Raw genomic sequence first — 13,911 nt, 5'->3', positions numbered from 1 at the left:
TCTTATGAAAAATACAGTCATAGGGCCGACCAAAACAGTTGCTGATTTTTTTAGTAATCTAAGATGGAAACCGTCTGGTCCACATGATTTGTTAGGGTTCCGAGAGACCAAGCGCTCGAGAACCTCTTCGCGTATATAAAAAATTGTTCAATTCGAGCACACTGGGCGTTCCTAAATAGCTGAAATACTGTTAAAGTCAATTGCTAAAGAACTGATGAAGTACGTTAGCCTTGTCCTCGTCCAAGGATTTCTTCAGCTGATCTATTTTTGATGAGGCCTTGCACTTTAAACTTAAACTTTAACTAACATTTTTTCCAATTTGTCTACTGTTCATCAAGTTTGTACAAATACCAAATATATTTCATTATGTTATAACAGTGCAATGACAAAAATACTGTCATAGGTATTATATTTTCTGCTGCCATAGTGGATTTAGGTTAAAAATAAATAATTAGGGTAAAGTTTTGTTCACAGACAAGTCCAAAGTTCCGAACGCGACGCCGCAGGTAAACAACTTCAATGAACGTGTTGGCACGTTAGAGCTGGAGATGTCTGAAGACGGCACAAACAATGATCCAAAAGCAGATTCAGTGGGCCTCTTTCTCAGAGCCATGGGTAAGTTCATCATTATCTACGTTTAAATATTTAATCACTTGAAATCACCAATTTAGCGTCGCACTGCACTCAGTGCTTTGAAGTTTGTTATAGTAGTAGTAGGGCAGCTTGAAAGTTGAAGCGCGCTTGAACGACGGTATCAATTCCGATTTAAAAAAATTGTGCATAATTGAAATTTTAAACATTGAGAAAATTAGTTCGCAAATGCCATTGAAAACCATTTTTTTCAATGGTGATTCACTGATGTTCCAATAATTTAGGTAATATTTGATGTGATTTTTATGAAGGAAGCTATTTGAGCAGGCTATTGAGCAATTAAAAGTGAATTTAGTAAAGTCTTTAGGCCTAGAAGGAGAATTTGGCATCAGATGATTGAAATTAGAAATTGAAAAGCAGAGAAATGTCCACAAAAGGTCATCATATCTATAAAGAAAATGTTTTGTAGTAATGTTTTCTAGCTCCATTCCATTGTCAGTTTAAACATTCAGTAAAATATTGCAAAGAGAATGGTGAAAATTCATTGAACTAAAGAATAAATCATTTTCAATTTTTGACTCAAAAAAGGGCTTAAACTTTGTCTATTTTAATAATTTTTCAAGTTTTACTCAAGCTTTTCTATGGATACTTTTTTGAAGTCATAATTTCATGATTTTTTTTTTAAATCTGTATTTTATGTCTTGAAATGTAAAAAATATAGATAATAAAAATCAATAATTTTTCTAACTTGGTGAAAAGTAGATTTATATATTTGTTCTCTTTTGAAAGGACCATTTACCTAATAAACTTTTACAAATTATTTTCAATTTAAATTAAACAATTAACCCATAAAATGATGAAATTAATAACATTTGAAAAGCCAATAAATTATCACATAAACAAATTTTCTGTTGAAAATATTTTCTATATATGAATTTTACATTAACATAAGGTACTTTTGCAGTTGATCGTGAGCCTGGGAAGCGGAAAGTGAAGGCGTCTAAAGCTGCCCTCATAGACCTTGCTCTCCTGGACATGGGCGATAGCAGCGATGATAGTGACTTCAACGTTGATGAAGCAAAGCTCAATGACGATGATGACATCTCCATCAATAGTGATCCTGATGCTGATGATGGCAGTAGCTCTGATGATGAAGATGAGGATGGCAGCAATTCTGATGTTGAAAATGCAATGCTGCCTGAAGATGCACAGCCATCAACAAATGGTCTCAGCATGCAAAAGTTGCTGGAAAGTGCACAGAAGAAACAGAAGATTGATGGCCACAAAGTTTGTTTGCTAGAGCTTATTGTAGAAATAACTTACAAAATGAATCTCCCCATGATCATTTTTTGTCAACCATTCCAATTTAGTTTTCTGATAGGATTAGACTTTTCTTATTTTTTTCAACTTTTACTGGTGGTAGTGTGTGTATTGCAATTTATAAGATAACCAATTTATTCTTTTAAATTTTGTTTAATATCCATGTGCTTACCATTTCAAGATTGGTTAATTAGAGATTTAGCCTGTCTCACTAAGTAATTATTCAGGAACAAATGTGTTTTACAAACTAATCTAAGTGGTTGTTCAAGGCACATAAACCTCTTTTTATCCATTGATAAAAATGTTCAAAAAAATTAACTTATGTTGTCATGCCTTCTATATACAAATGATGATTAATGATAGATATTAAACTAGAGATAAAGAATTTTTTAATTGTGTAACTTGTATGTTTTGTATTCGGCAGATTCTCGTGTGTGCTGTTTGTCTTGGAGACAACTCAGATGATGCTAATGAAATTGTCACCTGCGATGGTTGGTGTCATGTCAGCGTGCATGAGGGATGCTATGGTGTCAGTGATACAGTGTCAGTGTCATCCACAGTGTCATCATGTTCCACTGAACCCTGGTTCTGTGACGCCTGCAAAGCTGGCGTTCGTAACCCACCTTGTGAGCTCTGTCCAAATCTTGGTCAGTAACACTTTTTGCATATTTGGTCTGTTGTGAAAAATGTTCCCAAAAGAACAATTCCTATTTTGGTTTGTGTTAGATGAAAGCCTTGGAAGGCTTATTTAAATTTTCTAGGTGTTTTTTATAACTCACTATTGAATTACCGGTACTTCATAATTGTCCATATTATATATTTATCGAGTATAACCTGGTTAGAAATCGATTATACTACATTGTTCATATTTAATCAATTTTACAGGACACAGCATTTTTAAAGAAACAGAAATGGGCCGCTGGGTGCATCTTGTCTGTGCGCTCTACGTTCCTGGTGTGGCTTTTAGTGAGGTAAGCTAACTTTCTCTCCATGATACTGAGCCAACTGTGACATCATGACATGATGTAACTTTAGGTAAAGATGTTTTTTTTTTGTTTGATGCATATGTTTTTATGCAAATATTAAAACATCTAAAGTACATATTTGTATTTCAGGTGGATAAGCTCTCTTTCCCGACGTTATTTGAGATGGCCTACAGCCGCTGGGGCAGCAAAGTTTGCTCTCTGTGTGAGGATATTCGTTATGCCAAGACAGGCGTTTGCATAGGCTGTGATGCAGGCATGTGCCGTTCATATTTCCATGTGACGTGTGCACAACGGGAGGGCCTTTTATCAGAAGTAAACCATGGAGAAGCAGATCAAGCGGATCCTTACTATGCTCACTGCAAGTTACACACAGACAAAGAGCTCATGAAGCGCCGCAAGCGCAACTGGCTCACGCTCCAGCTTCATGTCAAGCACACCGATAGTGCCGTCATCAGCGACAAAGATCAAAGCCGACTGGACCGGAAGCTTGTGAAGTATAGGGAGAAGTACGACCAGGTGAAAGCAGCTCGACCTACACCGTGGTTCCCTACACAAAAGATGCCGCGATCCATCAGCACCTGCGCCAGTCTCTTCAGGACGCTGCTGCACAAAACGCAACTCATGGGGTTGCCCACTGAGACGCACGAGGCGGAAGTTAATGCAGTTGGGGATATTAGGAAAAAGTGGCACGTACCTCCGGCCTTCTCAGTTGAATTCACAAGCTATTATGTCGACAGGGGCCGCAGGCTGAAAGAGATGAAATCAAAACTGGAGCAGCTGCTTGCTGAGAATGCAAAGCTTTCAGAAGATGACAGGAAAATTAGTGAACTCCTTGCTGAAGCAGAGCGAGAAAATAAAGCTGAAAACGAACTAAAGGACTCGCTTCTCGCTAAAAGTTTGGAGCTTCACAATATATTGAAAGGCCTTGCCGGCCGCCCACTGCCCCTACCTCCAGTGGTAGCCGCCATTCACAACTCATTGACGGCAGTGCCGCCGCCTGAGCCGCCAGTCAATAACCAGCCTGGCCTGGGAGGAGGCAGGGAGACAAGGAGGCTCATCACTAAAGCTGCTGCCAAGATGATGTCTGATCCTCTACCGTCTAATATGAGTACGCTTTTTACCTGGCAACTGATTTACAACTTTAAAGGGAATTTTTTTCCATATTTTCCTTCATTGCCTTTTTGTTAAACTCTTTGTGTAGCAATTGCTTCTCTCATTTCTATATGATCATTTGTTTACAATATTTCTTTATTTTGGAACACAAAGTGGATCCATTCTTACGTGACCTCCAATGAAATTACATGACCAAAGATAGTGTGATGACCGAATCAATGATTGCAGTTTGATAATTGCTTAATTTATATTATAAATATCATAAACTGTTATTTTGAATATTTTTGTAGGCGGAGTGTTAGGGCCGAGAATAGGGAGCACCATTCCCGAACGCCAGGCTCCGGCTGACGTGATGATGACAGCGTCAACGCCAGCTGCACCTCCCGCGTCTGCGGGGGAGATCGTCCCCTCACTGACTCCTAAAGACCCGAATCTTGATACGCCATCCACGCCTCCTGCCAAAGCATCTAATTCTCGTGTAATTATCAGGGCACTCAATGGGCTTAGATGTGGAAGGACTCAATAGGCTTGGATGTTGAAGGACTAAAAAGGCTGAGATGTTAAAAGACTCAATAGGCTTAGATGTTAAATGACTCAATAGGCTTGGATGTTAAAGGACTCGATAGGCTTGGATGTTAAAGGACTGATGTTAAAGGACTAAATAGGCTGAGATGTTAAAAGACTCAATAGGCTTAGATGTTAAATGACTCAATAGGCTTGGATGTTAAAAGACTCAATAGGCTTAGATGTTAAATGACTCAATAGGCTTAGATGTTAAAGGACTCGATAGGCTTAGATGTTAAAGGACTCAATAGGCTGCGATGTTAAAGGACTCAATAGGCTGAGATGTTAAAGGACTTTATCTGGAGTCAACTGTTTCTTGCCAATTTGTATTATTAGTTTTGTCCAATTGTACCATGTTTTGTGTCAAACGTTTTGTTTTTCTTTGTTGATTCCATATGCCAGCCACGTTTCATGAAGAGCTAACATTATTTACTGTCCACACAGGACAGAGAGACGCACACGTGCAGCGTGTGTCTGCAAACAAATGACCAGCACCTGCAGATCTTATGCGACACTTGCGCCCTCTACTACCATCTCTGCTGCCTCGACCCGCCCCTCTCTAGGATGCCAAAGAAAACTAAACAAATGGGATGGTAAACCCCGCATTTTTTTTTCGTCCATTGCAATCTCTATTGCCATTTTTAAATCTCTATTCTAGTACTAGCACAGCGAGTGGCCAACAACAGTCTCTGATGTCAATTACTATTTTCATCATAAGCTCGGTCGCTTTCTGCATGGATTGGAGAAATTGATCTCAAATACTTCATCAGTATCCTATTTGCCTCCTAATATTGCTAACTTATCACTATTTTAATTTTATTTTTTTTTTTGTTATTTTGGTCGAAAGAATTTTATACATTTAATTGTTAGCCATGCTGTGCTTCACACAAAATTTCTGACTCAATTAATCTTTTTCAATTGAAATTACAACTTCTCATTCTCTAAACGAGACATAGTAGCATGATCATTGCTGCCCACCTTGCATATATTTCTCAATTTGTATGCTTGGTAATGACTATTAATACGTGTTCTGTATGCAGGCAATGTTCAGACTGCTGTCGCACCTCAGACTCGGAAAAGCTGCCTGAAGTTGACACAAATGCGCCCCGACAGCTTCGCAGGATCATCAAAGAGCCTGCCAAGTTCTCGCCCTCCGTCACATCTGAGCAGAAGGTACCTCAGTTCTACTTCATAAACGTGTATTTTACTTATGAGCGCAGTTGATATTATTCAATACAATTTTCACACGAGTACTAAATACTTGTGATGTTACATGGGATTTCTTTGGGCTCGCTATCTTGAAGTTTGATCACATTCTCCCCTCCCGTCTTTACTCTGAAAATTTAGCGTGTTCATAACTAGGATCTCGCGTCCACTGTATTTGTTGATTCTAAGTATTTGCTTTATTACCCAGAAAATATCCTGTTATTTAGTGACAATCATTTTGGAGAATTATATTTTATTTAATATAGTTAATGAAGTTCACAAGTCAAAATGATGATTTTGGCTCTTGATTTAAATCCTTCGGCGTGTATTCATTTATTATTATTTTCATTTTCATAGTATATTTTTTATTATTTATATTGAATATTCAAACAGCATGACGTCTCAAAAGTACAGTTTTATGTATTGCTCTGTCAGACACTGGACCGCTCCCCCCCTCCTTGCTCCTCCCCTGTCCCCGAGCCAGCGTCGAGCACCAAGAACAAAGCTTGTGGCAGCGCCATCACGACGCCGGTGAAGCGACGCCGTAGCAACGATGGTGCCAAGCGAACGTCGACGTCGTCAATGAAGCGTGCTAGGAAGACGATAGAGAACGTTATCAGTGACGTCACCAAGGATATTATCAGAGATGAGAAACTTAAACAGGATAAAGCGACACCAATATCTCCTCTAGGGTCACCTGGTAGCAGAACACGCAGGGGGCAACACGGGCCTACTGATCAAAAGAAAATATTGCATGATTTACCTACGCTTCAGAATACAGACCCTTCCGCTTCTGATGCGAGTCAAAGCAACTTGACCAGTGCGAAGAAAGACCATATTGATGGTAGTTCTATAAACGATACCAAAGACAGCAGTAAGTGCCAAACTTCGTGTGCCGAACCTAAAACAACAAACCTGACTCAGCCGTGTGGTACAGTGACAAAAAGTATAACTCCATCTGACAATACTGCATCGGGTGTACCCTTATCGCTTCCTGATCCAAACAAGTCTTGTGTATCGTCGTCATCCAGTACTTCTAATAATTCATCAACTTCATTAGCTTCTTCCTCATCATCTGTTTCTATTTATTCTCCGGCCCCTACTGTGGTCTTGTCGTCTTTATCCACACCCGTATCTGCAATACCTACCTCCGTTTTACCCACGACATCCCCTTCATCCGTGTCAGCGTTGAGTGTCAGCTCTCCATCCACAGTCACGCCCGCGTTATCTGTCTGCTCGCCGTCCCCGTCTATACTCGACATCAGCGCTGACACGTTACCGTCTGCTCTGCACTCACCTGTTGCTGATTCTGCCCCAAGCCACGAGGAAGACGTGTCTGCCTCCAGTCCCAGGCATGATTATTTTAGTCTGTTTCAATGGGCTCATTAAATTCGGTTCAATAACTAACTTAAAAGAAATGTTTAGCCTCTCATTTCTTGACTAAACTAAAGCTTAGAGTACTTGGCCTTAGCCTGCATTAAGTCTGTTAAGAAACTGCTCTCATATTTTCAGCATTTCAATGAATATTTCAATGTTCATGTGTAGATCGTGATCAAGTGACGAAAATTATCTGCCGCATTAGTTATCGCATTTATGTGTGCCTCTCACAGTCGCACTCCTTCACTCGGCCCTGTCACCATATTATTGCAAGTCGCAAACTCATGCTGCTTCAAAAGTAATATATGTGTTTTGAACTTGATCTGCGGCGAAAATTGTCCAAAGGCAATCAATTGTGCTTTGTTGTTTTATTTGGCATATCTTTATGATGTGTATTTATTTTTAGAGATTCATTTGTAATCTAGACTTGTGCATAATCGGAATATCTAATTTCAGGAAAGAAAAGCGACACAGAGATGGATCCAAGAAAAAGAAGAAGGAGAAGGAGCGAGATAAAGAGAAGAGCGGTGAGAAGCGTCGCAAGAAGCACCACCACTCGTACTGGCAGAGCAACCAGACGTCGGAGATGCTAGCTCCTCTGCGACTCAAGGTTGTTACTCTTCATTTAGCCTTAGTTTAACTTCTATACTTCTAAATTATCTTTTTCTGTATATTATTTATAAGGTGGATTAAAACTGAAAATTAATCTGTCCAAAACTCTGTCAAGGATTGCTTTGTTGGCTGCCACTCAGTCTGAAAGTACGGAAGTTTTATTTTGGGTTGTTAGTCTTGAAACTAAAGGATTTTTGTCCTTTCCCCAAGTTCTCTGAATCCGGAGATTTTTCAATGGGTTTCAAATATACTAATTATTTGGTAGCCTAAATTTTCTTTCTCTTTCTGAAATTTTTTTTTGTTCACTAGGTGGTTAATGTTGGCTAATTTTAAGTGGAATTTACAAAAAAAAAATCAGAAGTATCTTTTAGTAAATTGAGACGTTTTCATCCGTGAAGTTGATATTTCAGTGTCACTCTTGTTGTGAGTTTGTGCTGAATCGAAGTTTTTTCCGAGTGTTGAGACAGCTTCAGAGAATTAACTACTGATAAAAAGATCAACGTAAGTCTATATACACAAAAACTAACATACTCAACTCAGCATTGCTGACTAATGATATGCAGTTGTAATGATAAAATGTAGTTCAAGGGCAAATAACTAGATTACTTCAGTTATAAATTTAATTGAGAGTTAGGGAGTTGAGAAGGCTACTGGAATGTGGGTTAAAATGGTGTAGTGTGTGGCACGATTGTTCTCGAGACCAAGCGTTAGAAATTCCATCTCTCGGGGAATCGATCAGTCTGGGATTCCATCAGTCCAGATTGCGTGATGGCGGCGTATATAAGGACCCTAAAACTCGCGCCGAAGGTTGTTACGTCAAGTACGGTCTGCTGCTGTCGTGATGGCCCGCGGCCGGGTGTCCGTCCGCTAGCCCGTTTCCGAACAGTACCAATCGCAATAAATTCACGTTCATTGATACAGCTACGATCCCTGTAAGAGAATCTACAAATGAAGACCAGGGACTATACTTTCAAAAAAAGTTAAGAGGTCGTAAGTTCATCAGCCAATCATTGACGGCCTTTCAAGCAAAATTCACCAATCATAGACAAGAAAATAGAGCGTAAGTACTTACGTTCACTTAGCTAAGGTTGTTCGCCGAAGGTTGTTCTCTCGCGCCGAAGGTTGTTCTGTCATGATGGCCCGCGGCCGGGTGGCCGTCCGCTAGCCCGTTTCCGAACAGTACCAATCGCAATAAATTCACGTTCATTGATACAGCTACGATCCCTGTAAGAGAATCTACAAATGAAGACCAGGGACTATACTTTCAAAAAAAGTTAAGAGGTCGTAAGTTCATCAGCCAATCATTGACGGCCTTTCAAGCAAAATTCACCAATCATAGACAAGAAAATAGAGCGTAAGTACTTACGTTCACTTAGCGAGTTTTGAAAGTATGGCCCCAGGTTTTCGCTACATTCCTGTACGGCCGGGGTCAAAGCAATGACCGCGTTGGCAGTTATTTAAGACAACCCGAGAGGCAACCAGACTATCAGCGGTTAAAAGCCGGAAACCCATTCAAGTAACGTCGACTATACGGTCGCACTTATCAGCAGCAAGTCTGAAATTTGTGACAAGTAATCTAATTATTCGTTTTTGAACTACGTTCTGTACACACAGCCTCTGTTTTTGAGTGAAATTCTGATGCTGAACCTTGCATGATGAGAATGTTGTACAGCCCGATACACTTTCTCATTAGGGCTGTTTTTATGCGCTAACTTTTAATTATAAATTCCCGAGTTACATTATTTCCTTCAAAATATAGATTATTTTTTCCATTATAAACTTGTCCTGTTAGAGTTTATAGGTAATCTTCGCATAATAACAGAACATTCATAATTCGTACCACTACATTCTTTGACATAATGTAATGCAAAATATTCCCAATTAGTAAAACTTTGACAGGTTTGATTATTGAAGCCTACTTTGTTTTCACGGTTATATATGGCCTGATGTTGATAATTATCCCATTACATCAATCATGAAATGAACCAGGCAGTCTGCATACATGCGACTGCCAATATACCAGATCTGACTACTGCTGCCCCGCCCTGTAGAGTTGATACCATCAATCTCTTCTAATGGTCTACTCATGAATTGTTATCCTGCTCTGGTCTAAAGTAAGTTATATATTATGTGGCTTCTGTTAAGTTAACAAATGGAATTATGCAAGTTCAACCACAATGTTCCAGATCAAACCGCTGCCTCCGCGTCCCAGCGAGGGTGTCACCCCTGACCCCCCCTCGTGCACCATCATAGAAATCAACGCCTCCTCCTCCACCGCTAACGTCTTGCTCCCCTCTTCGTCCTCTTCAAGTCTTGATGACGCCTGTGCTGCCTCAACCGGTTAGAAAAATGCCGTCTAATTCCGAAATATTTTGGTTCCGTGGATTATACGAAATGTCTACAGCGTCGTAAATATTTCAGCAGTCGTGGCATCAACACTTGATTTTAGTATAATTGTCTTATCTAATCAATAATATTTCAGTGATCCGTTAATAATTTCAGTGTGATCAATTATATTTCAGTTTTAGTTCCGTGGATTATACAAAATTTCTACGGTCTCAGTAACATTTCAGCAGTCGAGGCATTGACACTTGTGATTTTAGTATAATTGTCTTATGTAATCAATAATATTTCAGTGATCCGTTAATAATTTCAGTGTGATCAATTATATTTCAGTTCTGGTTCCGTGGATTATACAAAATTTCTACAGCCTCAGTAATATTTCAGCAGTCGTGGCATTGACACTTTTGATTTTAGTATAATTGTCATATGTAATTAATAATATTTCAGTGACCCTGCCATGGCTCCTGTTGTTCACAGTACCATTATTTACAGTGGGCTGCGCACCGGCAAGTGCCACGTCCCACGCAAGCGAGAGCAGCAACAGTAGCAGTGAGAGCAGCAGTCGGGTGTCTCCTCCTCCTTCTGGCTACCCAAACCTTCCTCCTGGGTACACCCTTACCCAACCCATGCTACAGCGTCCTTCATCTGATAAAACTTCTGCATCTCCAACCACTGCGGTTTGTTTTCTTTTCAATCTCAAAACTTGCTCGTTGATTATCTTGCAGTAAAATAGGCATTGGCTGTTATTCTATGCACCACAAAAGCATCATTGCCATGGTGAGACGCTTGGTCTGCTCGTGCAACATTGTATTGGAGTGGTCTTTGTTTTACAAGCCACCTTGCTGCATGTTTACCTCCAACCATCTTGGTTTAACTCCTCTTGAAGTGCAAGTACTGATGATCCATGCTTGTCTAATGACTGGGTTTTATGCAAGAAGATTATGCGCGGTCATCAATTCTTTCGATTTTAACTTCAACAACTTTGGTCACAGTAGTGATTAATTTAACTCTACAAAGCACACAAAAAGTATGATTTGAGCTCTTCTGATTTATTACCAGTTCTGCATTAACAGGCACTAGTAAGTGGAATTTTCCTCTGCTGATTGCTGAATCCTCTGCTGATTTGCTTCCGCAAATTTTATTACGGTTTTGATATTAGTGAGTTGTAGAGCAGGAACAGGTTTTGTTGACGAGCGTAGAATACTTTGTTACATTTTTGTTGTTTCTGTCAATTTGGCGAGAAGACTTGAATGAATTAAAAGTTCGAATATAAGGTTTATGTGAATTTATTTGCTACTGTGAAGGGTGATGCGTGCTCTCGTCGTAAGAGCGACGGCGGCAGCGCTGGGTGCAGCCAGCAGTTCAGCAAGTGCGACGTTTGTGGCGAGACCGGCGGGGTAACAAATACGGTCAGGTTAGTCTTCACTGCTCCTAATGTCTTCTTCAACTTAGAACTTTAATTCAATGTAAATGCTGACTTGGTTATTTGATGTTGTGTCGTTGTATTGAACTATCTTGAGATATGGAAGAGCGTCATACTGACTAAGAAGTTGGCTTGGTTTATTGACTGGATCGAGGTTATGCATGTTTGATGATTGAATTTGCGACATTGGTTAGTGTGAATTATTCCACTGTGTTCTAGTTTATCGTTTGGAAAATTTCTTACCTTCTTAAGCAGAAGAAGGAAAATTATTATAATAAAGCATACGACTCATGTTTACTGCTATCCCGCAGTTGCGACGAATGTCACAAGGCATACCACTTCAACTGCCTTGAACCTCCCCTGAAGAAAACCCCCAAGCGTCGTGGTTACTCGTGGTACTGCGAAGACTGTGAGCCTTCCAAGTAACGCTCGTCGGCACAAAGCTCTCATTGCAGCCGGTAGACTGGCTACGTCATCAGCCTTGAATCAAGCAAGATATCTTCCAATGAACATTTTTACGCCGTTTAGTGTTTGTATTAATTGATCTGGGAGCTTATCTTTTTGAACGGATCAAGGCGATGTTGGTCGGCTGCAACTCTTGACTTTACTTTTAATTATGCCATGTCACAAATCTCAAGAGTGGTTGTGATATTGAGTTAAATAATTTGGTGGCCAAGTTTAGCATAAGATAGTCCGTATTTTGGCGAGAACATGATAGGTTAAAATCGACGCTCAACAGTAAAATACTTGAATATAACTATTATTTACTAGTCTTCTTTCTTGACGATTTGATTTGGACTTTATTTATAGTTTAAAACTTCTTCCTTTGTTGCTTTGTTCCATAGCTCCAATGCACGCGTACTTTTAAAGGAACTAGTTACAAATTGATGACCAATTTCCGACATCAGTAATTATACAGATGCTTATGCTTTTAATTATATAGCTCGTTCCAGTGTAAATTTTTATTTAAATGATTGAGTTTGCCGACGATATTTTTTAGCGCGGCAGCGCCCAACGTTTCACTGTTTTAATGCATTCATCTGCTGTCTTTAGCTGGCAAACTACTACGATACTGTTAATTGTCCCTGCAAGTGGTGGGTGCGACAGTTTTGCCCGTGTGTTTCCCAGGAGACTACGCTCATGTTTAGTTCAATTTATATCTGTGATATGTACGTTCTTAGGTTTTGACTCAAATTGGTATAGGCAGGTCACTGAAGACCCGTGCCATTCGTAGGCAGTTTACTGACCTGACTGAGCTCTTACTTGTTCAATAATTTAAACGGCTTCTCCTCTCCTTATCTGTACTTAGAGTTGATAAATGTAAATTTTTTGTTACGTATTATTTGTATAATAGTTAAGCTCTGAGGTCGAATCTCTGTATGAAAAAATTTAGCTCCTAGCTATCGCGCCAACAAAAATTATAATTTGTTACTTTCTCGCCATCAAAAAAGAATTTTAAGTTTTAGCTTGTATTGTCTTTAATATCTCAGAATGTCATTTCTATCTGGCGAATAGTCTGCGCTACATCTCAGCAACTATCAAGGTACTCTGGCAGCGTATCATGAGAGCCATGCTAACAAAGCAACGTTTGTTCACTCTACGAGACTACCTCTGAAATCTTGTTCTTATTCGTAATTTTAATTACTTGAAAACTCTCTCTCTTCTTTCTTGCTGTCTTCCCTGAATATATTTAGTTCCATAATGATGACACAACCGCTGAAAATTTAAGAAGCTTTGAAGCAACTTGATAATTTTTCAGGGCACGCCTCTGAAGTTATCGATTTATTTGGATTTTAATTAAATTTGTTTATACCTCTCCTGCTTTTTTTCATACATAACCAATTATTCTTGCGTGTTAACTGTGTTGTGTGGCAAAAACAGTTTAATTTACATAAATTTTGAAGAGAATCATTGCTCCTCTGAGCGTATCCAAGCTACGCTGAGAACCTTACCAGCTCTATTGGCCAGTTCTATTTGCGTATAATCGTATATAAATTAATTTTTTCTGTCAAATTCTGGATGAAGATTCCATTTCTATTTTCGTTCGCCGTTGCAGGGAGCAGTGCCAGTATATGTACCTATCACTTGAACCAAAATGTCGCGCTGACGGGAAGATTTAGAACTTAGGTTAAAACATTCCTAATTTATTGCGCCTGCCTTGCGAATTTTTGCTGATTATTCATTCAAGTTATATTGCGTTTTACATAGGATAGTTTTTTAGTTACATAGTTTTTTATATACATAGGATTGATGATAGGGAGCAACAGTTTCTCGAGTCCTCATCCATTTGACCATTTCCGATAAGATGGTTGGTTACTTTTCATTGACAATTCTGAATTTTAGTACATCTGCGTAATGATTTTAGGGCATTCGTAA

General features: G+C 39.3%; 1 protein-coding gene across 1 annotated transcript; it reads left to right on the top strand.

The window, feature by feature from the left end:
• Positions 1-496: 496 nt before the first annotated feature.
• LOC108673152 (mucin-5AC) lies at positions 497-13,351 on the top strand. The gene is made up of 14 exons (XM_018160938.2): positions 497-615; positions 1,556-1,878; positions 2,336-2,558; positions 2,797-2,882; positions 3,027-4,005; positions 4,301-4,488; positions 5,019-5,167; positions 5,615-5,747; positions 6,216-7,132; positions 7,614-7,767; positions 9,956-10,109; positions 10,605-10,789; positions 11,417-11,526; positions 11,847-13,351. The coding sequence occupies exons 1-14, from the start codon at positions 549-551 to the stop codon at positions 11,959-11,961; spliced, it is 3,783 nt and encodes a 1,260-aa protein (XP_018016427.1). The 5' UTR covers positions 497-548; the 3' UTR covers positions 11,962-13,351.
• Positions 13,352-13,911: the final 560 nt, after the last annotated feature.

Source organism: Hyalella azteca, unplaced genomic scaffold (genome assembly GCF_000764305.2).
Source record: "Hyalella azteca isolate HAZT.00-mixed unplaced genomic scaffold, Hazt_2.0.2 contig7398, whole genome shotgun sequence".
NCBI lineage: Eukaryota > Metazoa > Arthropoda > Malacostraca > Amphipoda > Hyalellidae > Hyalella > Hyalella azteca.
This window is presented reverse-complemented; position numbering and strand designations above follow the sequence as displayed.